General features: G+C 47.3%; 1 protein-coding gene across 1 annotated transcript in view; it reads left to right on the top strand.

The window, feature by feature from the left end:
* The first annotated feature begins 255 nt into the window (after positions 1–255).
* Positions 256–27,459, top strand: part of SMYD2 (SET and MYND domain containing 2) — an 81,335-nt gene continuing 54,131 nt past the window's right edge. The window contains exons 1-3 of the mRNA XM_077485763.1: positions 256–527; positions 18,824–18,887; positions 26,295–26,405. Of these exons, the coding sequence (XP_077341889.1) occupies positions 361–527; positions 18,824–18,887; positions 26,295–26,405 (342 nt within the window). The 5' untranslated portion in view covers positions 256–360. The remainder of the gene's footprint in view (positions 528–18,823; positions 18,888–26,294; positions 26,406–27,459) is intronic.

The raw sequence follows: 27,459 nt of genomic DNA on the forward strand, positions 1-27,459 counted from the left end.
TTGCACTTGCCTACCTGACTAATACACAAACCAATCTGACTACCACACCTATCTTCCTGATTACTACACTGTTCTCCTTGACCCATCTGGCTTCTAGACTGACCTACCTACTACACCTACCTACCTGACCACTCATTTTACTATCCTTCCTGACTTGTAAACTAACCAATCTGAGCCCTGGGGCAGGCACGGTGTAGTACTCAGATTGCTCAGCAGGTGATGGATGAGCCGGCACTAGGACCGCCCGGCCCCCCGCTCCTCCAGCTGTCTCCCTGTGTCTGTCTGTCCCGGGCAGACATTAATAGCCGCACACCGATCTCTCCGCAGACCCCGGCACAGCAGGCTGTCCTCTCCGCAGACATGGGACCCTCTGAAGGCATCGAGCGATTTGACAGCCCGGGGAAAGGCCGTGGCATGCGGGCCCTGCGGCACTTCGGACTGGGAGAGCTGCTCTTCACCTGTCCGGCCTACACCTGTGTGCTGACCGCCCAGGAGCGAGGAAACCACTGCGATCTTTGCTTCTGCAGGTACCCCGCCCCGGCCTCAAGAGTGCGCCGCTATTCTGTGCTATACGGCCGGCACGTGGGGGCCACTTCCTCACAGTCCTGAGCCAGAGATACATTGTATAGCGAGAGGAGTGGGCCACACACTACACCAGAGCTGGGGCCCCCCCTCACCGTACACACTGCACCAGAGCTGGGGCCCCCCCTCACCGTACCAGAGCTGGGGCCCCCCCTCACCGTACACACTGCACCAGAGCTGGGGCCCCCCCTCACCGTACACACTGCACCAGAGCTGGGGCCCCCCCCCTCACCCTACATACTGCACCAGAGCTGGGGCCCCCCCTCACCCTACATACTGCACCAGAGCTGGGGCCCCCCCTCACCGTACACACTGCACCAGAGCTGGGCCCCCCCCCTCACCGTACACACTGCACCAGAGCTGGCCCCCCCCTCACCCTACACACTGCACCAGAGCTGCCCCCCCCCCCTTACCGTACACACTGCACCAGAGCTGGGGCCCCCCCCCTCACCGTACACACTGCACCAGAGCTGGCCCCCCCCCCCTCACCGTACACACTGCACCAGAGCTGGGGCCCCCCCCTCACCGTACGCACTGCACCAGAGCTGGGCCCCCCCCCCCCCTCACCGTACGCACTGCACCAGAGCTGGGGCCCCCCCCCCCTCACCGTACGCACTGCACCAGAGCTGGGGCCCCCCCCCCTCACCGTACACACTGCACCAGAGCTGGGCCCCCCCCCCCTCACCGTACGCACTGCACCAGAGCTGGGGCCCCCCCCCCTCACCGTACACACTGCACCAGAGCTGGGGCCCCCCCCTCACCGTACACACTGCACCAGAGCTGGGGCCCCCCCCCTCACCGTACACACTGCACCAGAGCTGGGGCCCCCCCCCTCACCGTACACACTGCACCAGAGCTGGGGCCCCCCCCTCACCGTACACACTGCACCAGAGCTGGGGCCCCCCCCCTCACCGTACACACTGCACCAGAGCTGGGGCCCCCCCCACACACTGACATCCTGCGCCAGAGCTGGGGCCCCCCCCTCACTGTACACCCCCGCGCCAGAGCTGGGGCCCCCCCTCACCGTACAACCCCCCCGCGCCAGAGCTGGGGCCCCCCCCTCACCGTACACCCCCCGCGCCAGAGCTGGGGCCCCCCCCCCCCCTCACCGTACACCCCCCGCGCCAGAGCTGGGGCCCCCCCCCCCCCTCACCGTACACCCCCCGCGCCAGAGCTGGGCCCCCCCCCCCCCTCACCGTACACCCCCCGCGCCAGAGCTGGGCCCCCCCCCCCCCTCACCGTACACCCCCCGCGCCAGAGCTGGGCCCCCCCCCCCTCACCGTACACCCCCCGCGCCAGAGCTGGGGCCCCCCCCCCCCCCCTCACCGTACACCACCCGCGCCAGAGCTGGGGGCCCCCGCCCTCACCGTACACCCCCCGCGCCAGAGCTGGGGCCTCCCCCCCTCACCGTACACCCCCCGCGCCAGAGCTGGGGCCTCCCCCCCTCACCGTACACCCCCCGCGCCAGAGCTGGGGCCTCCCCCCCCTCACCGTACACCCCCCGCGCCAGAGCTGGGGCCTCCCCCCCCTCACCGTACACCCCCCGCGCCAGAGCTGGGGCCTCCCCCCCCTCACCGTACACCCCCCGCGCCAGAGCTGGGGCCTCCCCCCCCTCACCGTACACCCCCCGCGCCAGAGCTGGGGCCTCCCCCCCCTCACCGTACACCCCCCGCGCCAGAGCTGGGGCCTCCCCCCCCTCACCGTACACCCCCCGCGCCAGAGCTGGGGCCTCCCCCCCTCACCGTACACCCCCCGCGCCAGAGCTGGGGCCTCCCCCCCTCACCGTACACCCCCCGCGCCAGAGCTGGGGCCTCCCCCCCTCACCGTACACCCCCCGCGCCAGAGCTGGGGCCTCCCCCCCCTCACCGTACACCCCCCGCGCCAGAGCTGGGGCCTCCCCCCCCTCACCGTACACCCCCCGCGCCAGAGCTGGGGCCTCCCCCCCCCCTCACCGTACACCCCCCGCGCCAGAGCTGGGGCCCCCCCCCCTCACCGTACACCCCCCGCGCCAGAGCTGGGCCCCCCCCCCCCCTCACCGTACACCCCCGCGCCAGAGCTGGCCCCCCGCGCCAGAGCTGGGCCCCCCCCCCTCACCGTACACCCCCCGCGCCAGAGCTGGGGCCCCCCCCCCCCGTACACCCCCCGCGCCAGAGCTGGGGCCCCCCCCCCCACCGTACACCCCCCGCGCCAGAGCTGGGCCCCCCCCCCTCACCGTACACCCCCCGCGCCAGAGCTGGGGCCCCCCCCCCCCTCACCGTACACCCCCCGCGCCAGAGCTGGGGCCCCCCCCCCCCCCTCACCGTACACCCCCCGCGCCAGAGCTGGGGCCCCCCCCCCCCTCACCGTACACCCCCCGCGCCAGAGCTGGGGCCCCCCCCCCCCCCTCACCGTACACCCCCTGCGCCAGAGCTGGGGCCCCCCCCCACCGTACACCCCCCGCGCCAGAGCTGGGGCCCCCCCCCCCCCACCGTACACCCCCCGCGCCAGAGCTGGGGCCCCCCCCCCCCCACCGTACACCCCCCGCGCCAGAGCTGGCCCCCCCCCCCCCACCGTACACCCCCCGCGCCAGAGCTGGCCCCCCCCCCCCACCGTACACCCCCCGCGCCAGAGCTGGGCCCCCCCCCCCACCGTACACCCCCCGCGCCAGAGCTGGGCCCCCCCCCCCACCGTACACCCCCCGCGCCAGAGCTGGGCCCCCCCCCCCACCGTACACCCCCCGCGCCAGAGCTGGGCCCCCCCCCTCCGTACACCCCCCGCGCCAGAGCTGGGCCCCCCCCCCCACCGTACACCCCCCGCGCCAGAGCTGGCCCCCCCCCCCCCCCCACCGTACATCCCCCGCGCCAGAGCTGCCCCCCCCCCTCACCGTACACCCCCCGTGCCAGAGCTGGGCCCCCACCCCCCCCCCTCACCGTACACCCCCCGCGCCAGAGCTGGCCCCCCCCCCTCACCGTACACCCCCCGCGCCAGAGCTGGGCCCACCCCCTCACCGTACACCCCCCGCGCCAGAGCTGGGGCCCCCCCCCTCACCGTACACCCCCCGCGCCAGAGCTGGGGCCCCCCCCCTCACCGTACACCCCCGCGCCAGAGCTGGGGCCCCCCCCCCTCACCGTACACCCCCGCGCCAGAGCTGGGGCCCCCCCCCCTCACCGTACACCCCCCGCGCCAGAGCTGGGCCCCCCCCCCTCACCGTACACCCCCGCGCCAGAGCTGGCGGCCCCCCCCCTCACCGTACACCCCCCGCGCCAGAGCTGGCGGCCCCCCCCCTCACTGTACACCCCCCGCGCCAGAGCTTGGGGGCCCCCCCCCAACGTACACCCCCCACGCTAAAGCTGGCCCCCCTCCTCACCGTACACCCCCCGCGCGGTACACCCCACACCACTGCCATAGCTGGGTGCTGGGGGTCCTCACTGCTCTTCCACTGCCAGAGCTGGGGCCGCACACACTGTACGCTCTACACCACTGCCAGAGCTGGGTGCTGGGGGTCCTCACTGCTCTTCCACTGCCAGAGCTGGGGCCCCACACACTGTACGCTCTACACCACTGCCAGAGCTGGGGTCCACACACTTTATACCCTGCGCCACTGCCAGAGCTGGGGCCCACTCACCCTGCACCACTGCCAGATCTGGGGCCCCACACACTGACACCCTGCCAGAGCTGGGTGCTGGGGCCCTCACTGCCCCTACACTGCCATGGCTGAGCCAACCCAGTTCCTGCACTGGCATAGCTGGGCTCATTCCTTTTTCAACTGCCATAACTACACCCCCTGTCCATTGTCATAGCTACCCCCTTTTTCATGCTTCCATAGCTGGACCCCTGGCTTCCTTTCCTTGGCTGTCCTTGTGCTCCAATCTAATGGCGGCCCGGTAATATCATTTGCCATATAGAAATTGTCTGTCTGTCATTGATCTTTCTTTATTCTTTGGGCCTCACGCATATTAGGAGTTTAGCCCCAGTGCATGAGATCCTGGCGTTCAGTCTAGCAGCCTATAAATCTCAGAGAGGGTGCAGCAGATGGTACTGTTGTTAGGGCCGGGGACTCGGACATCTTGCATTATGGTCTGAGGATGTTTCTTGGCTATGGATCCAAATTCTCAATGTTTTGTTCCCCAAGCCACGTAGTTATCACTTTTGCCTTACGGCAAGGGGCTCCATCACGCTGGAAAAAGCAATGTTCATCATCAAACTGTTCTTAGGGGGGGTTGGGAGAAGTTGCTCGCGGAAGATGGTTTTTGTACCAGTCTTTATTCATGGCTGTGTTAGGCAAACTTGTGAGTGAGCCCCACTCCCTTGGCTGAGAAGCAACCCCACACATGAGTGGTCTCAGGATGCTTTACTATTAGCATGACACAGAACTGATTGATTGTAGTGTTCACCTTTTCTTCTCCGGACAAGGTTTTTTCCGGATGCCCCAAACAATCGGAAAGGTGATTCATCTGAGATAATGACTTTCCCCCAGACCTCAGCAGTCCAGTCCTTGTACCTTTTGCAGAATATCAGTCTGTCTCTTTCTTTCCTGGAGAGAAGTGGCTTCTATGCTGCCCGTCTTCTCCAAAAGTCTTCTCCTCATGGTGCGTGCAGATGTACTCACACCTACCTCTCACCATTCCTGAGCAAGCTCTGCACTGGTGGTGCCCCTTGTTTTTATGCACTTAAGTTCATTTTCATAGCAAAGAGGGACTTTGCAATTAATCTCATCATTCTTCATAACGTTCTGGAGTATATGCGAATTGTCATCATAACTGAGGCAGCAGACTTTGTTAAAATTTGTTTGTGTCATTCTCAAAACTTTTGGCTGTCTTTTCCACCAAATGCAGTAGCAATTTAATGCTAGTTTGGCTGCTCTTGACATCCTTAAGGGTCCTTTCACAGGGGGCGGATCAGTGCTGATCTGCCCCGTGGATATCCACTTGCTCAGTGGGGATCGCCGGACCGATCTCCGCTGAGCAGGAAGATGACAGGTCCGTCTTTGCACACTGCACAGGGGCGGACCTGTCGCAGCGCTGCTCTCCCCTATGGGAGATCGGGTGACGACGGACCGCAGTGTCCATCGTCACCCGATCTGATGACGGATAGAAAAATAGCTTTTTCCTCCGTCATACTTTTTGGAATCGGAGCGGGTCGGATGTCAGCGGACTTGTCACCGCTGACATCTGACGCTCCATAGACCTCTATGGGGCATCCGTTTAGGTCCGCCTGAAAAACTGACAGGATCTCTGTGTGAAAGGGGCCTTAATGTTTTCTTGGTGGGCAAGGCAGTTCGACAAGAAAGCCTTGCTTCCCACATGATCTGCTGCTTGAAATGTCTGCATGCTTCTCCAAGGAGCAGAGCGTTCCTCTGAACCAAAAGACATTGCAAGGCTGTGAACATAAATCCAAGTGTTTACACACACACACACACACACACACACACACACACACACACACACACACACACACACACACACACACACACACACACACACACACACACACACACACACACACACACACACACACGCTTTTTCTGGTTCTATACTCTTTCTGTTGGCCAAGCTGCTCCCTCAATCCATAGGTGCCTCCTCCTGTATGGTGGCTTTTCGGCTTTGGATGTACACACTCAATGCTGACGTGTGCGATACTAAGCAAGTGTGCTGCATTTAAAGTTGTTTCTAATTTTCAAGGGCAACCAAAAGTTTAAAATGTCCAAGGCCAGTTATTTTAATTTGTGGAAATGCCCCAACACTGTGAAATTATTTTTTCCCTGCAGTTTGGTTGTAACTCTGTATTAATAATTATATATATATATATATAATTTTTTTTTTTTTTTTTTTTTCCCCACCGGATTTTGCAGTAACTATCGATTTATGTGTTCTAATGCTTTCCCATGTTAACCAAGACTAGCAAACCTTTACATAGTAACAGTTGGGCAGTGTTGCATCCACATAAAAATGAGCCTCAAATGCAATCTGTGATACTTTTGACCATTTTAGGGAACCGTTTGATTGGTAATGGCTGGGTGTTGATTGGTGTTGGAGATAATGTATAGTCCCTGGCAGTGTTTGTGATAAACATTTGCAATACATTGCATGCCAGCCTCTCTTCAGCTTGTGTTGCTGTATCCGGTGTCAGGGTTCCTTCAATCTGTATCTGTCAGCTCTTGATTCACCCGGCAGCTGCAGTGCGGTAATGTCAGCACCTCAGCTTGGGTGGTAGTTTTAAGAGGGGTAACTGCAGTAGCTGGACATGGACAATGTGTTATCAGTGACATCCGCTTTAATTGTAGTACACACTGGTTGCAGTGTTTTCTGCTAAAGGTTCTGCATGCACCTAAAAGCTGAATTCTGCAGCTCAGAGAAAAAAATGATTCATGCAGTGGAGCATTCTTCATTTGGATAGGATAACACTAAAAGGCACTTTTAACCTACGCTTTATTTATTTATTTTTTGCAACCATTGACTTATTTTTGCCTATGGCCCCCAGCAGGCCCACTGCCACCGCCACCACCACCATGCAGAAAGGCTCCCTGAAACTCCTCTCTCCCTTGGCACCAGCCAATCCATGTGTACCGTGGAGCCCGCAAAGGGACAAGCATCCCCTGAAACCATCCAGAGAGAAAAGCCATCCCACCCAGCAACATGCCCAGCACCAGTCCCTTCCATATGCAAATTCAAGATGTACCAATTCCGTCGAGTCCAAAAAAAAAAATCTGGCTCCTTAATTTTTTAGCTAGCCCCTAGATTCAAAGCAAATTTGTCAAGCCCTGACATAGGCTAACATAGAGGTGCATTTTTACAGGCAGAAGGGGGATACGTTTTTTATTTTTAATTTTAGTATAGTGCAGTGTGAATACTATTACTCTTTTTTTGTTCTTGTGACAACTATAACGTTTTTATTCTCTCTCCTATACTGTTCAGGAGATATTTACCGAAAGACAGGCACCGTCAACGGCGAATATGTCGCGCATATGCGCGGGAGTGACGTCATCGCGGCTTCGCCGAATGACAGCGGCGGAGCGGCGAGACCAACCAAGAAGATGGATGCGCCGGACTACAGGGGACAGCGGTGACATCGCTGGCTCCTGTGTCAGGTAAGTGACACATAATGGACTACTATGCGATGCATAGTAGTCCATTATGCTTTACCTTTTCAAGGAATGAAAGAGGAAGTAAACTCATCGGGGTTTACTTCCTCTTTAAACATTAGCTGCTGGGGTCGGGTCTTATCAGATTCTACAGTTCTATTCAAATTACGATTGCACTATACCCTCTGTGTAAGAGCACATTGCAATCTCACTACAAATGCTAAGCTGGGTGAAGGACTGACGAGCTGACCACACACTCTTCTAATGCTGGAGCTTCAAGTTCCGGTAGTGAAGTCGTTTCGAGATTTACGAGACCAGACATTAGTTGTAAGGCTTGGGGAAGGGATCAAGTTGCCTTCCACAGTCCAGCTCCTTGATGAAGCCTCAGCAGATGTATCAGGTTTACGCTGGGCTGCCTGCAACTTCTGCTGGCATCCTGAAAAGCTATTAGATCAGGCCAGGCATTTCTTAGCTAATGCTTCAGCTGTCCGGAGGAGTTCTTGTAACTCTGGGATCAGCTTTCCTGCTGGGTTATTACTACAGTTTGGGTACCTGGGCATAACGAGGGCCCTCCTGTAGCAAAATGTGTAAAGATAAAGAGTAATTTACTCTAGAATAAAATAAATATATATATATATATTTATTATAGAGAGAGAGAATTGCAAGTAAATCTGGCAGGCTGGTTGTCAATGTCTCGGCAGCACTATCTGTGTTTGATGGGGCATTCGTGCAAATTTTTTTTCCTGCAACCATGCGTCTATGGTCTGCCTTGCTTTAGTTTTCTAAAGCATTACATTCACTGAAGATTGTGTTATGATTTTTGATGTTGCACAGAAGATAACCAGTCTCGCTCATTAAAGGTGCCATCAGACTGACCCCCCCCCCCCCCCCATTTTATTTATAAAACACATAATGCTTTTATTACAGCCTGCTGAAAACAGCTTTAGTAGTACATTATGCTGCAGCTTTCCATTTAGAACAATGGGATGTGTAAAGCAATGTCCTGTGAGCCACAACAAGCACTTGCGAGGTGCATCCAGTGTCTTCTCCGATACAAGTGATGCAGCTGTCAAAAGTTCTCCAGGACGGGTAGCAGTAAAAATAAACGTGTCTGCAAAGCCAAGCCAAGCACTGCTATTCATATTCAACTTGATGTGACAGAGTGCAAATCAAAGGGCCCTTGTGTATCAAGTACTGCTCAGTTGAATACGGTTTCAAAAACCGTACTGATCTATGGGGGAAAACAAAAACAAAAAACACAAACTTGATAAGGGTCCTCTTGAGTTGTGCGAGTGTGTAAAGCCTACGAGTAATGCTGGAGAAATTGTCTAATATTCTGCTTATTTTGTAATAGAACATCATGGCCTTGCTCTGCAACCACCTTCCAAGTTTTATTTTTATTTTTTTATATCTGGTCTGCAGCCCCCCCCTTTATTTGATTTTTTTGCTCTCTATGGCAGAAAATGTCAAAGTGAAGAAAATACTTATTATAGAACCTGATGTACTCTTCTTAACTTCTGTTCCAGTGACAATCTGGATTCACACGTCATCTGTTGTATGTAGCACTTGAATGCTAAGCATACTTGAGTTGACATGTGTTTATAGATATACAGTGGGGGTTATTTACTAAAGGAAAATCAACTTTGCACTGGACTGCACTTGGAAGTAAAGTCGCTGTAGATCCGAGGGGAACATGCAAGGAACATAAAAAAAAAACATAATTTTAGTTTGCACATTATTGGATGATGAAATCAGCAGAGCTTCCCCTCACTTTAGATCTACCCCTTAGATTTTGAGCGACTGCACTTCTAAGTGCACTTTTAGTGCAAATTGGATTTGCCTTTCATAAATAACCCCCAGTATCTCACAAAAGTGAGTACACCCCTCAAGTTTTTGTAAATATTTTATTATATCTTTTCCTGTGACAACACTGAAGAAATGACACTTTGCTACAATATAAAGTAGTGAGTGTACAGCTTGTATAACAGTGTACATTTGCTGTTCCCTCAAAAAAACGCAACACACAGTCATTAATGTCTAAAGTGCTGGCAACAAAAGTGAGTACACCCCTAAGTGAAAATGTCCAGATTGGGCCCAATTGGCCATTTTCCCTCCCTGGTGTTGTGACTCATTAGTGTTACAAGGCCTCAGGTGTGAATGGGGAGCAGGTGGGGTAAATTTGGTGTTATCGCTCTCACTTTCTTATACTGATCACTGGAAGTTTAATGTGGCAAAAAACTGAGGATCCGGAAAAAAGAATTCTACATAAAGATGACCTAGGCTATAAGAAGATTGTCAAGACCCTGAAACTGAGCTGCAGCACAGTGGCCAAGACCATACAGTGGTTTAACAGGACAGGTTCCACTCAGAACAGGCCTCGCCATGGTCGACCAAAGAAGAGTGCTCAGCGTCATATCCAGAGGTTGTCTTTGGGAAATAGATGTATCAGTGCTGCCAGCATTGCTGCAGAGGTTGAAGGTGTGGGGGGTAAGCCTGTCAGTGCTCAGACCATACGCTGCACACTGCATCAAATTGGTCTGCATGGTTGTCATCCCAGAAGGAAGCCTTCAAAAGATGATGCACAAGAAAGCCTGCAAACAGTTTGAAGACAAGCAGACTAAGGGCATGGATTACTGGATTAACTTACTTGGTTCAGATGGTGTCAAGCGTGTGTGGCAGCAACCAGGTGAGGAGTACAAAGACAAGTGTGTCTAACAGTCAAGCATGATGGTGGGAGTGTCATGGTCTGGAGCTGCATGAGTGCTGCCGGCACTGGGGAGCAACAGTTCATTGAGGGAACCATGAATGCCAACATTTACTGTGATATACTGAAGCAGAGCATGATCTCCTCCCTTCAGAGACTGGGCTGCAGGGCAGTATTCCAACATAACAAACCCAAACACACCTCCAAGATGACCACTGCCTTGCTAAAGAAGCTGAGGGCAAAGGTGGTGGACTGGCCAAGTATGTCTCCAGACCTAAACCCTGTTGAGCATCTGTGGGGCATCCCCAACAGGGTTAAGGCAGTGCTGGAAAATAACGGTGGCCACACAAAATATTGACATTCGGGTACCAATTTGGACATTTTCACTTAGGGGTGTACTCACTTTTGTTACCAGCGATTTAGACATTAATGGCTGCGTGTTGAGTTATTTTGAGGGGACAGGAAATGTACACTGTTATACAAGCTGTACACTCACTACTTTACATTGTAGCAAAGTGTCATTTCTTCAGTGTTGACACTCACTCACTGACCACTTTATTAGATACACCTCGCTTGTACCGGGTTGGACCCCCTTTTGCCTTCAGAGCTGCCTTCATTCTTCATGGCATAGATACAACAAGGTGTTGGAAACATTCCTCAGAAATTTTGGTCCATAGTGACATGATGGCATCACGCAGTTACTGCAGATTTGTCAGCTGCACATCCATGATGCGAATCTCCCGTTCCACTACATCCCAAAGGTGCTCTGTTGGATTGAGATCTTGTGGCCGGACAGTTTATTAGGTACACCTGTTAAATTGCTTGGTAACTCAAATTGCGAATCAGCCAATCACATGGCAGCAACTCCATGCATTTAGGCATCTAGACGTGGTGGCCACTTTGCTGAAGTTTATACCAAACATCAGAATGGGGAAGAAAGGGGATTTAAATGACTTTGAACGTGGCGTGGTTGTTGGTACCAGACCGGCTGGTCTAAGTATTTCAAAAACTGCTTATCTACTGGGATTTCCATGCACAACCATCTCTTGGGTTTACAGAGAATGGTCCGGAAAAGAAAATATCCAGTGAGCGGCTGTTGTGTGGACGAAAATGCCTTTTTGATGTCAGAGGAGAATGGGTAGACTGGTGGTTTGAGCTGATAGGCAACAGTAACTCCAGTAGCCACTCGTTACAACCAAGGTATGCAGAATACCATCTCTGAAAGGAAAACACATCGAGCCTTGAAGCAGATGGGCTACAGCAGCAGAAGACCACCACAGGTGCCACTCCTGTCAGCTAAGAATAGGAAACGGAGGCTACAATTTGCACAGGTTCACCATGATTGGAAAAATGTTGCCTGATCAGATTGGTCTCAATTTCAGCTGCGGCATTCAGATGGTAGGGTCAGAATTTGGTGTAAACGTGAAAGCATGGTGGTGTAATGGTGTGAGGGATGTTTTCTTGGCACGCTTTGAGCCCCATGGTACCACTTGAGCATCGTTTAAACACCACGGCCTACCTAAGTATTGTTGCTGACCATGTCCATCCCTTTATGACCACAGTGTCCCCATCTTCTGATGGCTCCTTCCAGCAGGATAATGCACCATGTCACAAAGCTCAAATCGTCTAACCACTGGTTTCCTGAACATGACAATGAGGTCACTGTACACCAATGGCCTCCACAGTCACCCAGATCTGAATCTAATAGAGCAGGGGTCTCCAACCACTGGGCCAGGGCCCACTACCGGGCCGTAGCGGCATGAAATTGCAAGGTGAGTGGGCGGGTGAGAGCCCTGTCGATCGGAGAGGCAGGCGGGCGAATGAGAGAATCGGGCAGGCGAACAGAGATGACATCTCTCTCCGCCTGCCTAACATCATCGCTCTCCTGCCCTCACTCAAGAACGACCACTGCAGGGGCCTGCCTCTGTCCTAAATTAACCAGTGCCAGCAATGCAGTGATAATCCACATCTGGTGGCAAGCAGCATTGCAGGTGGCATTCCTCATCTGGTTGCAGGGAGCATGGCCTTGGCACAATTTTCTTCCATGCAGCCAGTGTCAATTTGGAACCACTGCAATAGAGCGCCATTTGGAATGTAGTGGAATCCGAGATTGGCATCATGGCTGTGCAGCTGACAAATCTCTTAGTGTGGGCAATGTTTTGTGTAATATAAAACCTGTATATCCTTTCACCCCCCCCCACACGCATCCTGCATGAAATTGTCGTCTTGCCCCAGCATTGACGGCCACCATCTTGTTGGTTTGAAACCAAGCCATATTGATATGCTGGATTTTTTTTATATTTAAGTGGAACACTTTTAATACTGCATTTTGGGACATAATATACCCATACTATACCCAGAGATGGTTCTGCTTCCCTTTTATAACTTGTATGTTTTTGGGACATCTACTGTTTTGGAGGAGTTGGAACAAGTGAGGTGAACGGAAGAATAACTTCCCGGATTCTGACCCCCCAACCTTTTATCCACAACGTTTTTTGTCCATCTTTCTACGTGGTGGTCACAGATATCTGGTAAGCGGCTATGTGTGATCACTGTTGGTGGAGGATCCTTCTGGCTTGTTTGTCATCACTTACCACGAGTCCTTCTCTGGAGTTAATGAATGAACTCTTACATTCTTATTTTATTTTTTTCTTGGCATTTGTATACTTTTTGACCCTCTTTGGCACGGTTGATTTACTCTGTTAAAGTTGTTTGTAAAATAGCGCTGCACCTTTTTAATGCATCCTCCCAGTGCACTTTGTATGGCTGCGTTCCTACGTACAGTGGGACCATGGAGAAGGATCATAGCCACCCTCTAACACGAAGTCGGATCACAGCATTCAGCAAATTGGAGAAGAGCAATAGAAGCTTTTTTTTGAGTTAAGAATACGTAGTTAAATAGACTATTCTTAATTTTTAAACCCAAAATTTTGTGTCACTTTAAGAACCTACAGGATGCAGTAAAGCTTGAGCACTCTGATGAGTCAAATATATAGGGAAGCTGTATACGGTAAGCTCCTGTTGGTTAAACAATTAACCATCAGACTGATGGTATGGGGTGATGTTCCCAAAATAATTCATTTTAGTTTCCTTCTAGTGAAAGCTGTTTCAGCTGTTCACACCCTCTAAGCAGTTGACTTATTTAGGGCGGACACCTGTTGTCACTTAACAGCAGAGTCGCGGCCTGTATGTCATAGCGTCTTTTTATAACCCGCCTCCAATGAGTGATTTGTTAGCCCTACAACAATTATCTGCATGGCACATTAGCTCTTCCGAAGTGCTAATCCAATTCATGTACGTGTCTGTCTATCCTAACCAGGCTAACTATTGTTCACTGGTCTATTTATGGAGCCATTCTTCAGGGTACCATATTCCTTAGAATATTATTGCTTGGGAATTGGTGGGTATGCTTTGCTGCTGAAAGGGTTAGCCAAGACATTTTTTTTTTGGGGTGACATATACTTTAACCACAATAACCTTAAAATTTCAACAGAATGTATGCTGATGCGGTGATAAATTCTTCATCATGGCAACGAGCACTGTGTCACAGCAATACTAGCAACAAAAATACATAATGTCCAAAAAAAATCATGAAACTAGATATTAACCTTTACAATGACAAGATTTAGGTTTGCTGCCCATATTTTATTATGGCAAATTAGGGCTGAAAATCCAGTTCAAAATATATATCCTCCATTCTGGAAATTATTTTCTAGTGATGGCACCATCCGAGGAGCTCCTGATGCTTAGGTCTCCCTGTAGTGACCGGCTACTTTTTTTTTTTTTCTGGCCATTGGCTGGGAAGAAAGATGCTTATTGTGCTCCATGCTCCTAGAGTGGCAGTCCACGGGAAAGATACCTTGGGGTGTGGGAAACCCACTTTGTTTGAGTATGGCGCCATGGAAATAACACTTTTTTGCACACATTTGCATCCTGGCCTGGGACTTTTATCCAAGACTGGAGAAACCCTTATATCAGACTTTGGGGATGATTAGCTAAAACTGGAGAGTGCAAAAAATCTGGTGCAGCTGTGCATGGTAAAAAAATCGGCTTGTATCTTTTAGTTTGTTCCGTTAAACTCCATAGCAGTATTCCCAAGTCCCAGACTCAGGATCGTATTACTTACCTTGTCCCCTGGATCCACCGATGTCTCCCCGCTGTGATCAGCGAGCCGCCATGTCTCGCTCGATCTGTCACAGTGCCGAGCTCCGTTCCCTGCGAGCGTTGCGACGCACGGGGACAGAGTGTGGCGCCAAATTCAAAAAGTAAAAAACACAACATAGATACAGTAATCTGTATCAGATTACAGTACTGTATCAAATAATTAGACATCCCCTTTGTCCCTAGTGGTCTGTCCAGTGTCCTGCATACAGTTTTATATTATAAATACTGTTGTTTATGCCAGGAAACTGAAGATTGTCCATAGCAACCAAAAAATGTCAGTTTTACAAAGTGGTTATTGACCAGCTAGAAAACAACGATAATAAATTAGAATCACTCACAGAATTGAACGATAGTAATTTGTGGGGAAATTCGTCATCCACCACTAAAAGTAATGACAGCAGCAATTCAGCACATTTCAGTGTTTTTGATTACATTATTGAATAATTTTTATTACTATATTATTATTTGTTATAATTTATAGCTATTTTTATATATATATATATATATATATATATATATATATATATATATATAAAATTTACAGTAATGATTATCAGCTTTTTTCTACTATAATTGGCAAATTTTTTTTTTTTTTTTTTTTTTTACCCCATTATGTTAGTAAACATCTTAGACCTGGTTCACATCTATATGTTTATTGGTGCTTTTTGTAGAAATGCACTACAGTTCATTTACATGGTTTCCTATGGGGCACGTTCACATCTGAAAGGGTCAGAGACTTTTAACGCAAAATGGTTCAATATACTTCAATGGAGAAGCTGCATTTTTGCATCAATTTGTGTTTTTTAATCTGCCCAAAAAAAATGCAAAAATACAAATTGCAGTAAAATCACGTACGCAAAAATCAAAACGTAGAGCAAAAAGCACTGCAGAAACAGATCAAAAGTAAACTGCATAGGTGTGCACCGAGCCTTATGCTGGCCACACAGATCAATTTTCAGGTGAGAATATTCAGACGAAAAAATCTTTGTACATTTGCTGAATGAAAGAATTTTGTTTGAAATTTTCACTTGTTTATAACATTCTGTTTTTAAAATGAATGTAATTTCTGAACGAAAACCACAACCACATACATTGTCTGAAAAAGTTTTCCATTATTTCCAAATTTTCCCGTCACTGTGGTTGAAAATGACCGTCAATTTGACCCACTTTTTTTTTTTTTTTTTTAAAAAGATTATTAACCTATTAATCGAAACAATAATCAGCCAACTAATCGATTATGAAAATAATCGTTAGTTGCAGCTCTAATGTCTATCTCTTATCCTGGCTGTTTGGTTTCTAGATAGATCTACACCAGATTTTGCACTCTCCAGTTTTAGTAAATCAACCCCTGTGTCTTGCTCTGAAAGCGCTTACTATTTATGCACTATACAGGTTCTCGCTATGACTAGTATGGTATAGGTTCTTCTAGAGACCTGCTCTGAAAGTCAAGTGGGAAGGCATTTGGCCTTTTTGGTTTGGTTCCCTAAACAAAACCAGCAATTTTGGAAAAAACACAATTTTATACTTTTTGCTATAATATCCCCCAAAAAATTATAAAAAAAAAAAAAAATCTTCCTCAGTTTAGGTCGATATGTATTCTTCTGTCTATTTTTTAGTAAAAAAAAAAAAAAAATCACAATAAGCATATATTGATTTGCGCAAAAGTTTTATAGCATCTACAAAATAGGGGATAGATTTATGGCATTTTTATTTTTTACTACTAATGGTGGCAATCTGCGACTTTTAGCAGGACTGTGACATTTGCGGTGGACAGATTGGACACTTTTTAACTCCATTGACATTTAGACAGCGATCAGACCTAAACATAGCCACTAATTTACTGTATAAATATCACTGGCAGGGAAGGGGTTAACACTAGGGTGCGATCAAGGGGTGTGTTTCCTCACTGTGTTTCAACTGTGGAGTGATGGGAGTGACTAGAGGAGGAGACAGATTGTTGTTCCTACTTAGTAGGAACAACAGATCTGTCTCCTCTCACTTGACAGAACCAGGATTTGTGTGTTTTACTTGGTGGTATTTAATCACTTTCCTAAAATAAAAATAAAGGAAAAAATAAAACTGAACATTTTGAAAAAAATAATTGTTCTTAGTTTGTCAGTAAATTTTGTAAATAAGTAATTTTTTTTCTCCTTTTTTGATGCGGCACCGACTAGGTGGCACTGATAAGGAGGCACAAATATGCCGCACTGATGTGGAATTGGGCACTGGTGAGCTCTGATGGGCAGCAGTGATAGGTAGTGTATACCAGCACTGACTGGCATCACTAATGGGTACTCATTGCTTATACCAGGGAGCACTCACTGTTGGCACGTTATTGTAATCAGTGCCCTGATTACATGCCTAGATGCTCTCTGTGAGGAGATTGCTACTGATCGGCTCGCCTCACACTGACAGTGTAGATTACTGGCATCTCTGTATGATTGGACACAGCCGATCACATGGATAAAGAGCCGGGGTTGCGCAGTGTCCTAGCAACGCTGGCGTTCTGGGCGCCGTCATGATGTCCACCCCGAATGAGAGCCTCACCGCCCTGCCGTCATTTGACAGCAAATGGTTAAAGAGTCGACGTACATCTATGGCAATTTGCGCAGGTTTGCCAACCTGCCACAGTATAACTGCGTTGGCTGGTCGGCTAGCGCTTGATTTACATGGGTTCTGTGGCTGATTGAGATGGTATTTTAAACTCGCTTGGTGCCTTTTATCTGCATTAAATTGGCTTCAGAACCTGTGTAATGCATTTTGTGTTTGGGTTTAAAGGGATGAGGTGGCAACCCTAGGTCTGGCCCATATTTATGCACCTGGATGTGTGTAATGACCGTCTAGAGCAGTGTTCTCCAAACTGTGGCCCTTTATGTTGCCTTTATCCAGCCCTTGGGGCACTATTCCATCCACTGATACAAAACACTATTCTGCCAACTGACATTCACAATGGGGCACAATTTCTCCCATTGATACCAAATGATGGGGCACTATTCCTCCACCAAATACTGAATGTGGTGATGTTTACTCTCACTGATGCCTGGAATTTTTTTTACTCCCGCTAGCCACAGTCTGTCCCTCCTACAGATTGAAGGACAATAAACTGGCCCTTTGTTTACAAAGTTTGGAGACCCTTGGTCTAGAGTACTCAGTGGTTCAACTTCTAGCCATTAGACTGAAATTGCATATATACGTAAATGTATGACTGTACAATTTTCTCTGATTGTAGGGTTATGCCCTTAACCCTTTTGCTGCCAGAGGTGTGTGTGTGTGTGTGTGTGTGTGTGTGTGTGGGGGGGGGTGTCGCACATTTAGAAAATAAATTTTAGGCCTGAAGGTTAGGTAGAACCCCCAAACTTTAATTATCTGCAAGAAAACACTCTGGGGAATAGAATGGTAGTAGTTTCAATTCTTTTATGTTAACATGATATCTGCACAACAGTTTATCAAGTGAAAAATTCAGAAAACATACAGTAAAGTTGATTTTAGGGCACACAAATGCAATATATTGCCTAACTTTTTGGTCAAATATAAAATATGAATTTGCGCTGAGTAAATAGACCACCGATGAAGCTAATGGATCGCACTTTATTTTCTTCTTCCCTGGATGCAAAGACCGGGGAAAGTGACACCAGAAACTGGAAGTGAAGCTTTACATGGCACTTCTATGTTCATTCTAGCTAGAGGAGATCAGAGAATGGATAGTCGTTGGTCTCCCTCCTCTCCACCCAGCCGCACCCGCCATGGGGCTCGTGGGCCCACAGGTGGGATAGAAGAGTCTAGGAAGCACATTAGAAAGCCGGCAATTTGGTGAAGTGTACACACACTCCTACTAACTTCAGCCACAGGGAGTGTGTGTGTAAACCCCCTCCTCCTCCCCCCCCCCCCCCTGTTTGCCACTGGAGTAAGGCGTGTGCTGGTGGTGGTGGCAGTAAAAGGGGTAAAAGCTTCTCTAAAATCCAAATGCCACAATGTGCTAATAAAGCGCTGCATTCTGAGGTATTAAAAAGAAAAATGCCTCTAAGTGGCTTTTTTTTTTTTTTTTTTTTTTTCTGCCTGTGTATGAGGCCTGTGTTGTTTGGCATTTTCTAACCACTCACTATTTTTATTTTTTTGTATAATGCTACCATTAGAAAATGTCACATCTGTATTAGTAATTTTGTTGACAAACTGGTCAACCAGATGGATAAGTACCAGAATAGGTCAGCACAAACCTTTTACCTTCCTGTTAACTTGTGATATTGTTTGTCTTTATGCCATTCCCCCACATACCAATGGGAAACTTAATATGCATTCATTTGCTTTGATTTCAGGAAGGAAGGTCTTGCAAAATGCGGAAAATGCAAGCAGGCCTTTTACTGCAATGTGGAATGCCAGGTAAGATACTAACGTTCTTCTATGTATAACATATAATGATTAACAAGCTATAGGCAGTAGATACATTTTGTAAAAGTTATCAACAGCCAAACTGCCAATCACAATTATTATTTTTATTTTTTTTAATCAACACCAATAGCCTCAAATCGCATAGAGTGGTACAGGTTTTGCGCAAGCATATCTCTGTATTTAGCACCATCCATCTTACCCTCAACTTTGACCAGGTTCCCAGTCCCGAATGCTGAAAACCACCCCCACAGCATGATGCTGCCACCACCATGTTTCACTGTGGGGATGGTGTTCTTTGGGTGATGTGTTGGGTTTGCGCCAGACATAGTGTTTTCTTTGATGGCCAAAAGGTTCAGACCAGAACACCTTCCTTCATACATTTTGGGAGTCTCCCACGTGCCTTTTCGCAAGCTCAGAACGTGCCATTCTGTTTTTTGCTGAAATTAATGGCTTTCTTCTGGCCACTCTGTCATAAATCCCAACTCTGTGGAGCGTACGGCTGGTTGTTGTCCTATGTACAGATACTCCATCCTCTGCTGTGGAACTCTGCAGCTCCCCCAGGGTCTCTGTTCTGTCTCTCTGATTAACGCCCTCCTTGCCCGGTCCGTGTGTTTTGGTGTGCAGCCTTCTCTTGGCAAGTTTGCTGTTGTGCCATGTTCTTTCCATTTGGTTATGATAGATGGTTCTCCTAGGGATCATCAAAGATTTGGATTATTTTATTATTATTATTTTTTTACCTAGCCGTGACTCGTGCATCTCAACGAGGTTGCCCCTTTCTTGTTTGGAGAGTTCCTTGGTCTTCATGGCAGTGTTTGGTTAGGGGTGCCTCTTGCTTAGGTGTTACATAATCTGTCACCTTTTTGAAAGGTCCCAGAGGCTGCGACACTTAAGATTGCACACAGGTGGACATCATTTCACTAATTATGTGACTTTTGTAGGTAATTGGTTGCACCAGAGCTTTTTATGGGCTTCATAACAAAGGGGGTGAATACATACACACATGGCAATTATCTTTTTTTAATTTTTTTATTTCTGAAAAATTGTTTTATGCATATAGTTTTCTAATTTCACTTCACCAACCGACTATTGTCTTTTGATCAATTGCATATAATTCAGATTTAAAAAAAATGAACCAAGGGCTGTAATTTAACAAAATGGGTAAAAAGCCAAGGGGGTGAATACTTTTTTGCAAGGCACTGTACGTTTTTGGAGAGGACTTTGGGTAGAGGCTCAGTCCCAGAACAATACTCTTCAAAGGTCATAAGTTGACGAGAGAAGCTCGGAGGGTCGGGGGTAGAGTTCAGGAAATGGTGCAGTTGTACCTCTTTCCAAAATGAGAGTTGGTAGGGGCCCACCAGGTTGGTTAACTCTGGAATGGAGGGCCATTGCCCCACAGTAACAAACTTAGAGGCATGGTCACAGTCTGAGTCACGCAAGGATATGAATTCTGCGGGTTGAAGGCCTGGCAAAAATTTCCGATGTCCGAGAATCGGAAATGATGGCAAATTTTTCGTTGTGAGAGAAGCATGCAGGGCAACTTGGGAGCCTTGCCTTAATGTGGTCCCTATCAGCGGATGAAATTTCATCTCTTGAGGTGCACCATAGAGCACTCTTTTGAGCTTGTTCTATTTGTACCCAAAGTTTGGATACCGCATGGCGCCACCAATCAAGCACTCGGCCCAGATAGATAGCCTGGTAATACTTCCAGATATCTGGCAATGCCAGCGCTCCGTTTTTTTGTTTTGGTAGACATTTGGGTCTGAAGAAGGCGTGTTGGGTTTTTTTTTTTTTTTTTTTTGTGAACCCAAGCAAAGCGGGTGAAGGGTTCTTGTACCAAAAAAAGAAGAAAAAAAAAGTGGCATCTGTATGGGCAAAGCCTGGAACAGATAAAGGTACTTCGGTAGAAATGCACATTTTTATAAGGTTGCATCTGCCATACCAGGAGTTTAGTCCTTTATGCCAGTTTTCTAGAAGAATACGGGTTTTTAACTAATAGAGGTGAGAAGTGGAGATTGTATGTACCTAAATACTTTAAGGCAGAGTCTGTCCATTTGAAATGAAAGTTCAATTACGTAATTGACAGAGTGGGGGTGGCATCTCCCATGGCCTCAGATTTAGAAAAATTGATTTTCAAGTTTGAAAGAGTACTGTATCAAATTCCCGAAGGAAGTTTGGTAGCCCATTTATGGTAGTTTTGTCAGAGAGAAGAATAGGTCATCCGCATTGGTATTATACACTGAGTATCGCCCACTGATTTGTCCCTGTATGTCTACATTGAGTTTTATTTTACAGAGGAATGGCTCTAGAGATGGAGGACACCATTGCTTCATCCCATTACCAAAGGGGAAGGGGGTCAGAGAGCAGGCCAGTTGCTTTTACTTGAGCTGTCGGGTTGGAGTAAATCTTGCCTATCCAGCTGAGCATCCTGTCCCCGAGACCAATGTGGCAGAGCATTGAAAACATAAAGTTTCAACTCACTCGGTCAAATGCCTTTTTGTCATTGGTGCTTAAACACATGGGGTGCCCTTAGAGGTTGCTACATGGAGGAGGTTGAGTGCTTTTGGTGGTGTTATCTCTTGCCTCCCTAGTTGGGGATAAAGCCCACTTGGTCAAGATGGACCAATTTCTGGAGATGCTGCACCGGTTAGCCAAAATCTTATCAAAATTATTTTACATATCTCTCACTGCAGGAATTGTGTGGACTATCTAAATAAGTAGGTCTGAACCTGGAAAAAAAGAACATTTGTTCAAAATGAAAAATCTGGTTGTAAAGTGTAGTAACCTATGTAGTGCTGTAATAGTGGGATGAGGATTAATTATTATAATTCTAGTTATTCCAGCAGCAACCCATTTCTTCCAGAGAGATGCATTTGAGTCTCAGCACAGAAGAAAGTTCACAAGATACTTGCAACAGATGACAAAATCCAACAGAGTAAATAATGAACAGCAGCCTTCAGAGTTCCATTTGTCTTGGCATATATTAGCAAGCATGAAGACACTACAATCCAGCATATGTCCCATTTATAATATGCACTTTTTTTTTTTTTTTATAGCTTCTATGCATGCAATAATATGTATTATAATCTAGACCTGTGCTCTCATCTTGGAGAATGAAAATACTAGTCTGCCACCGGGAGGGGGGTTCTAATGGGTCAGCCCAAAATACTTTTGATCTTATTTTAGTAATCATTTTGCTTTGCTTATGGATTGGACGTATGCTGAATTATCTCTATGCTTGCTAGAATGAAAGGCTTTTGTTCATTGTAATATTTTACTATGTTGGATTTTGTCATCTGTTTGTAAGTATCTTGTGAACTTTGTTCTGTGTTGGGACTCAATAAATACATCTCTCTGGAAGAACAGATTGCTGCGGGAATAACTAGAATCATAATTTAATATTTAATCCTTGTCCCACTACTATATCACTACAACCTAGAGCAGCCAAACAGATTTTAGTGTCTTGCAGTGAAAGATGAATTCAGATTGGCTGTTGTAGGTTAAAGTATATTTAAACCCAAGAACGAGAATTTTTACTTTTCTGTTTTCAGCATGCTCAAGTTCAGTCGCATGTTCCACTGTGTCATCCAGAGGCAGCTGCAGGGGAGAGGAGAGAGCGCTCGACAACCACTGGAATGCCCGAGAACATTGACATCACCCATAGGCTTTTATGGCCTATTTGTTGTTAGTGCTCCCTCTTCTTACCTGCAGCTGTTGCTGGCTAACACAGAGGGGTCTGAGCCACTTAAAACAGAACGGGCTGAAAATGGGTAAGAATATACATCTCTCGTTTTAAAGGTTTGTCAGCATAGGTGTTCAGGGGAGGGAGGGAGAGCAGTTTTAGGGCTTTTAGGGCTTTCTTCTTGAAGGGCAGTTAGGCTGCATATACAATAATATACTGTATATGGAGCTGTTGCACTTTTGAGCTTTAATATATCGAAGCTCACCAGTCCCAAGATGTGGTCCCTCCCCTCCCTCCCCTATTCCTTCCTTCCTTCCCTTCCCCCTTCCTCCCTCCCTCCCTTCCTTCTTTTTTCTTGTACTGTACTGAAATCAGGTGGCCCCCTAAAGTCTACACTGCAACTAAAGGGGCTGTTCAACTGCTGCATCCACATCAAAAGTGACGCAGCATTTTAACAGGCAGCGAAGAAGAGCGATCAGAATTCGGCAATATCGCCTCCTGAATGCCTGACAGCAGCTGCTTAGGCACACTCTGAAAAGCAATTCATCGCTGATCGCTTTTCAGAATATGAGCAAATGTGAACTTGGCCTTATTGAATAATTTGTATAAAAACTGCATATCCTATAAGTCAAAGCAATTGCCAGATAAAATCCATGAATTAAATCCGGTCATTAATCATAAAAAAATTAAAAAAAAATTGAAATGCCGGTCACTTTTCTTCCACTTGGTGTGATCCTGCCTGAGGATAGGTTTTAATTAGCAGTGCCTACGGGGAAGCAAATTTAGCTATAAACCTCCACCTCTTCCTTTTTTTTTTTTTTTTTCTTTTTTTTTTGTTCTCACCAACTTATTCTCTTTCCAAAGTTCTAATCTTACAGATTAAAATATACAAGGACAAGTATAATGTGCTAAGAGAAGTGTTCACTGTTCCGTATGATGTCAAGTTTATTTTCCCTGCCTGGAGAGTCCTTGGAGAGGCTCTGTAACCATTTTCTTTTTTTTGTAATATGCAAGTCCAAAACACGGATTCTTGTTCAGGCTTCGTGCGTGTGGTGGGTCTTGCAAAAAAAAAAAAATTCTAGATTTGGAATCTTGAAATTTTTTGTAGACGCCCTTGGGAAGTATACACCAAGCACAATAGGATGTGACCAGACTCTGTATTTTTCAAAATAGACAAAGTAAGCACATGTAGGAGAATCTAATAAAACTTGGAGCAGACGGAAGCTTATTGGTTATTATGCACAGATTCTAACTTCAGCTTTGAAAATGAAAGCTAGAAGCTGGCTGGCTGGTTGGCTGGTTGGTTGGTTGCCATGAACAGCTAACTGATTCTGGTTGCTCCAGATTTCCTAAATTATCCTCAGGGAATGTTGAGTTTACATCAATACTTCATCGGTAATTGTACAACACTGTAGACATGACTCAGAGGTTGGTAGGGGTTCTTTGAGCAAGGGGCACTTTCTGCCTTCCAGATAAGTTGCAGCTGAAACCAATTACTATCTTTTTAGCTACTGTATCTGTAAAAGGGGGATTATTCCCACTGACCACAAATGGCGCATTCTTCTCCTTGACCATCACTTTAATATGCAATGAGCTGTAGATGTGGTTATTTTTAACGGGTTCCTTGAAGCTGGAACATTGTTTCAAGGGTTCATCTTTATTAAAGAGGAAGTAAACCCTGATGGGTTTACTTCCTCTTTGATTCCCTGCAAAGACAAAGCATAATGGGCTACTATGCATCGCATAGTAGTCCATTATGTGTCACTTGCCTGACACAGGAGCCAGCGAAGTCACCACTGTCCCCTGTAGTTCCGAGCGTCCATCTTCTTGGTGGGTCTCCGTGGGTCTCGCTGCTCCGGCGCTGTGATTCGCCGGAGCAGCGATGACGTCACTTCCGCTCATGTGCACGGGAGCCGACACTCGCGGCATATCGCCGCGATCTGCGGCTTACCCAGTGCGCCTGCGCGCCGCTGTCTACGGCGCATGCGCTGTAGACAGCGGTGGCTGTCTTCAGGTAAATATCTCCTAAACCATATAGGTTTAGGAGATATTTCTTGGACCTACAGGTAAGCCTTAATCTTTCGCCGGCATCTGATGTTTTTACAGCTCTAGCGCTGAAGCCTCAGAACGCGCCGGACCCTTTTTTTTTTTTTTTTTTTTTTTAAGCTTAAAAACGGCCATGCCTGTTACAGCTCAAAAACGCAATGGTTTGTTTGAGCCCATTGAATAACATGGAGTGGCGTTCTTAAGCAGCAAAAAAAAAAAAACGCTGTAAAATGGGCACACTCAAGATGGAAATAACAGACTGCTCAGAAAACTGTAAATTCACAGATTTATCTGTATTAATGTGGTACAGTGGTTAGCACTTTTTTGCCTGGCAGCAAAAGGGTCACTGGTTCGAATTTCAACCATGACCCTACCTGCCTGGAGTTTGCATGTCCTCCCTGTGCATGCGTGGGTTTCAGCCAGGTACTCCGGTTTCCTCCCACAATCCAAAGACATACTGGTAGGTTAATTGGATCCTGTCTAAATTGGCCCTAGTATGTGTATGTATCAATGTGAGTTAGGGGCCTTAGATTGTAAGCTCCTTGAGGGTAGGGACTGATGTGACTGTACATGGTATATGTGTAGTGCTGTGTAAATTGACGGTGCTATATAAGTACTTGAAATAAAATAAATATTATAATGGTTGTAAAAGGCTGCCATAGAAAGTTAAAGCTCAACTCCAGGTTCCCGTGGTCCCTGCCCCATGGGCAATGCCCTCGTCCATCCTCATAGATGCAAAGAGCAGTGCTGACATGACCTCAGTGCTGCGATCTGCATTAATACGCTATCAAGGGTATAAAGGGTGCTGTGCTGACAACTCATCGGGGCCGTGACACCCTACATTATAGCTTGTTTTTAGCCTTCTGGATTGAATGATGACCATTGTTCAGCCTAGAAGACTGAACATCTTGTGGTGAAAAGACATACTAAGTGAAGTAATAAAGCTTTGTATGCACAGTAAGACGCCATGTTGCAGCTCTACATTTGCTCCCCTATCTTTTTTTAACGTGGTTGCAGTTTCACACTGACGGGAAGAATCAATGAACTACTAGATCTCTCAACAGCGCCCAGGTAGTTTTATTGAGAACTACAAGCCAACAGCCGCAAAGGCTGTCGGGACTTGTAGTTCGTTCATTCACAGAATTTTGTGAATGAATCAATGACACGGCCTTGTGGGAGGAGCCCCGGACTGCAGTGCTCTTTTCAAATAGTGACAGCAGATATGGGGAGAAGATCCCCGGCCCGCTGTCACAGGGAGTGCAGGCGGTCAGGAACATGTTTGACCCTAAAAAATGGGTTCCTGAAGGTGAAAACATCCTTTTAAATAAACTTGTTGTGGTTACATGCATGCGTTACCTGTATAATTTTTGCAAAATCATTTTGTTTTATGAAATAAGTGCTTGAATTCTGATCTGATTATTTTATTGAAGTATAACAAAAGAAATTTTATATAATCCAATGAATTCAGATGTGTGCTCCCTTTTTTTATATATATAATTTGTCCAGCAGAATGGAGAGCTTCATTCTTGGATTTGCAGCAATTTTCCTCTCTCGGGATCCTTTTGTGTCTTTCCCCCTATGTAGAAAGGAAACATATTTCACTCGACCTTTGTGTGCAGAGAAGACAGTTGTATCCTCATTTTAATGGCCCTGCTGTTTTTCTGACAATACAGAAAGGAGACTGGCCCATGCACAAACTAGAGTGTTCCTCCATGTGTGCCTACGGAGAGCAATGGAATCCTTCGGAAACTGTAAGACTGACCGCAAGGATAATAGCCAAACAGGTGAGGCCGGGGAGGAAACCAAAATTATACATCTCTGCTATGTGACTCTTTCCTGCTTTTCCTTAATGAATGGCATATATCTATTATCAGGATTTTTGTTTTGCTATTTTTAGTGAAGTATGAAAAATGTCTTTAAAAAAAAAAAAAGGCTCCATAGTGAGGCAAATGAGTGTCGGTGTGTTATTGTTAATGGGTGTAGTACTCTAAAGCCCCATACACACTATCAGATTATCTGCTGAGTTTTTCCTTCAGATTTACCAAAACCATATAGTATGAGGACAAACCTTAGGAGTTGCAATGTGTATGCAATCAGGCAGGCCCTTCTACTACATGGTTTTGGTAAATATGAAGGAAAAACTCAGCAGATAATCTGATAGTGTGTATGGGGCTTAAGTGCATCCAGAATTTTACCTTGACTGGAGTATGGACATGATCAGTAAGGCTACTTTCACACTCGGACCGCCCAATCGTTAGTGGTAAAGTGACGCTAGTTTTAGCGGTGCGGTACCGGCGCTGTACGGGCGGGAGCGGGCCACTTTTAAACCCAAAGGAGGGGGTAACAAGGGGTTAAAAGTGCCGCTGCCGAAGCGCGGCCCATTGATTTCAATGGAGGTTTAGGACCGCTCCCGCACCGCTCCAATGATGCTGCTTGCAGGACCGTTCACTTTTCTTTTTTTTTGTCCTGCAAGCACATGCCCCAATGTGAAAGCGTTAAGAGCTTTCACACTGGGGTGGCTTCAGAGGCACTTTTCAGGCGCTATTTGTAGGGCTAAAACGCCTGAATAGCTCCTTCAGTCTAAAAGGTCTAAGCCCAATGTTGATCCTTTTGAGCTTATGCTGTTAGGCAAATAAAGTGTTCTTTCAGGTGCATTCATTAATTCATGAAGATATGAATGTTGCCTTAATTTTTACTTTTACATTTATATATATTTTTTCTTGTTAAAGAAAACATGCTGTGAAAAAATCATAGGCTGCTCTTTTTGATCATCTTAAAGTGATTGTAAAGGATCGTGGGGTTGGTTTATTTTTATATCAAGCATGTTATACTTGCCTC

The sequence above is a fragment of the Lithobates pipiens genome, unplaced genomic scaffold (genome assembly GCF_037356315.1).
Source record: "Lithobates pipiens isolate NorthernLeopardFrog02 unplaced genomic scaffold, aLitPip1_a1.2 Scaffold_18, whole genome shotgun sequence".
Classification (NCBI taxonomy): Eukaryota; Metazoa; Chordata; class Amphibia; order Anura; family Ranidae; genus Lithobates; species Lithobates pipiens.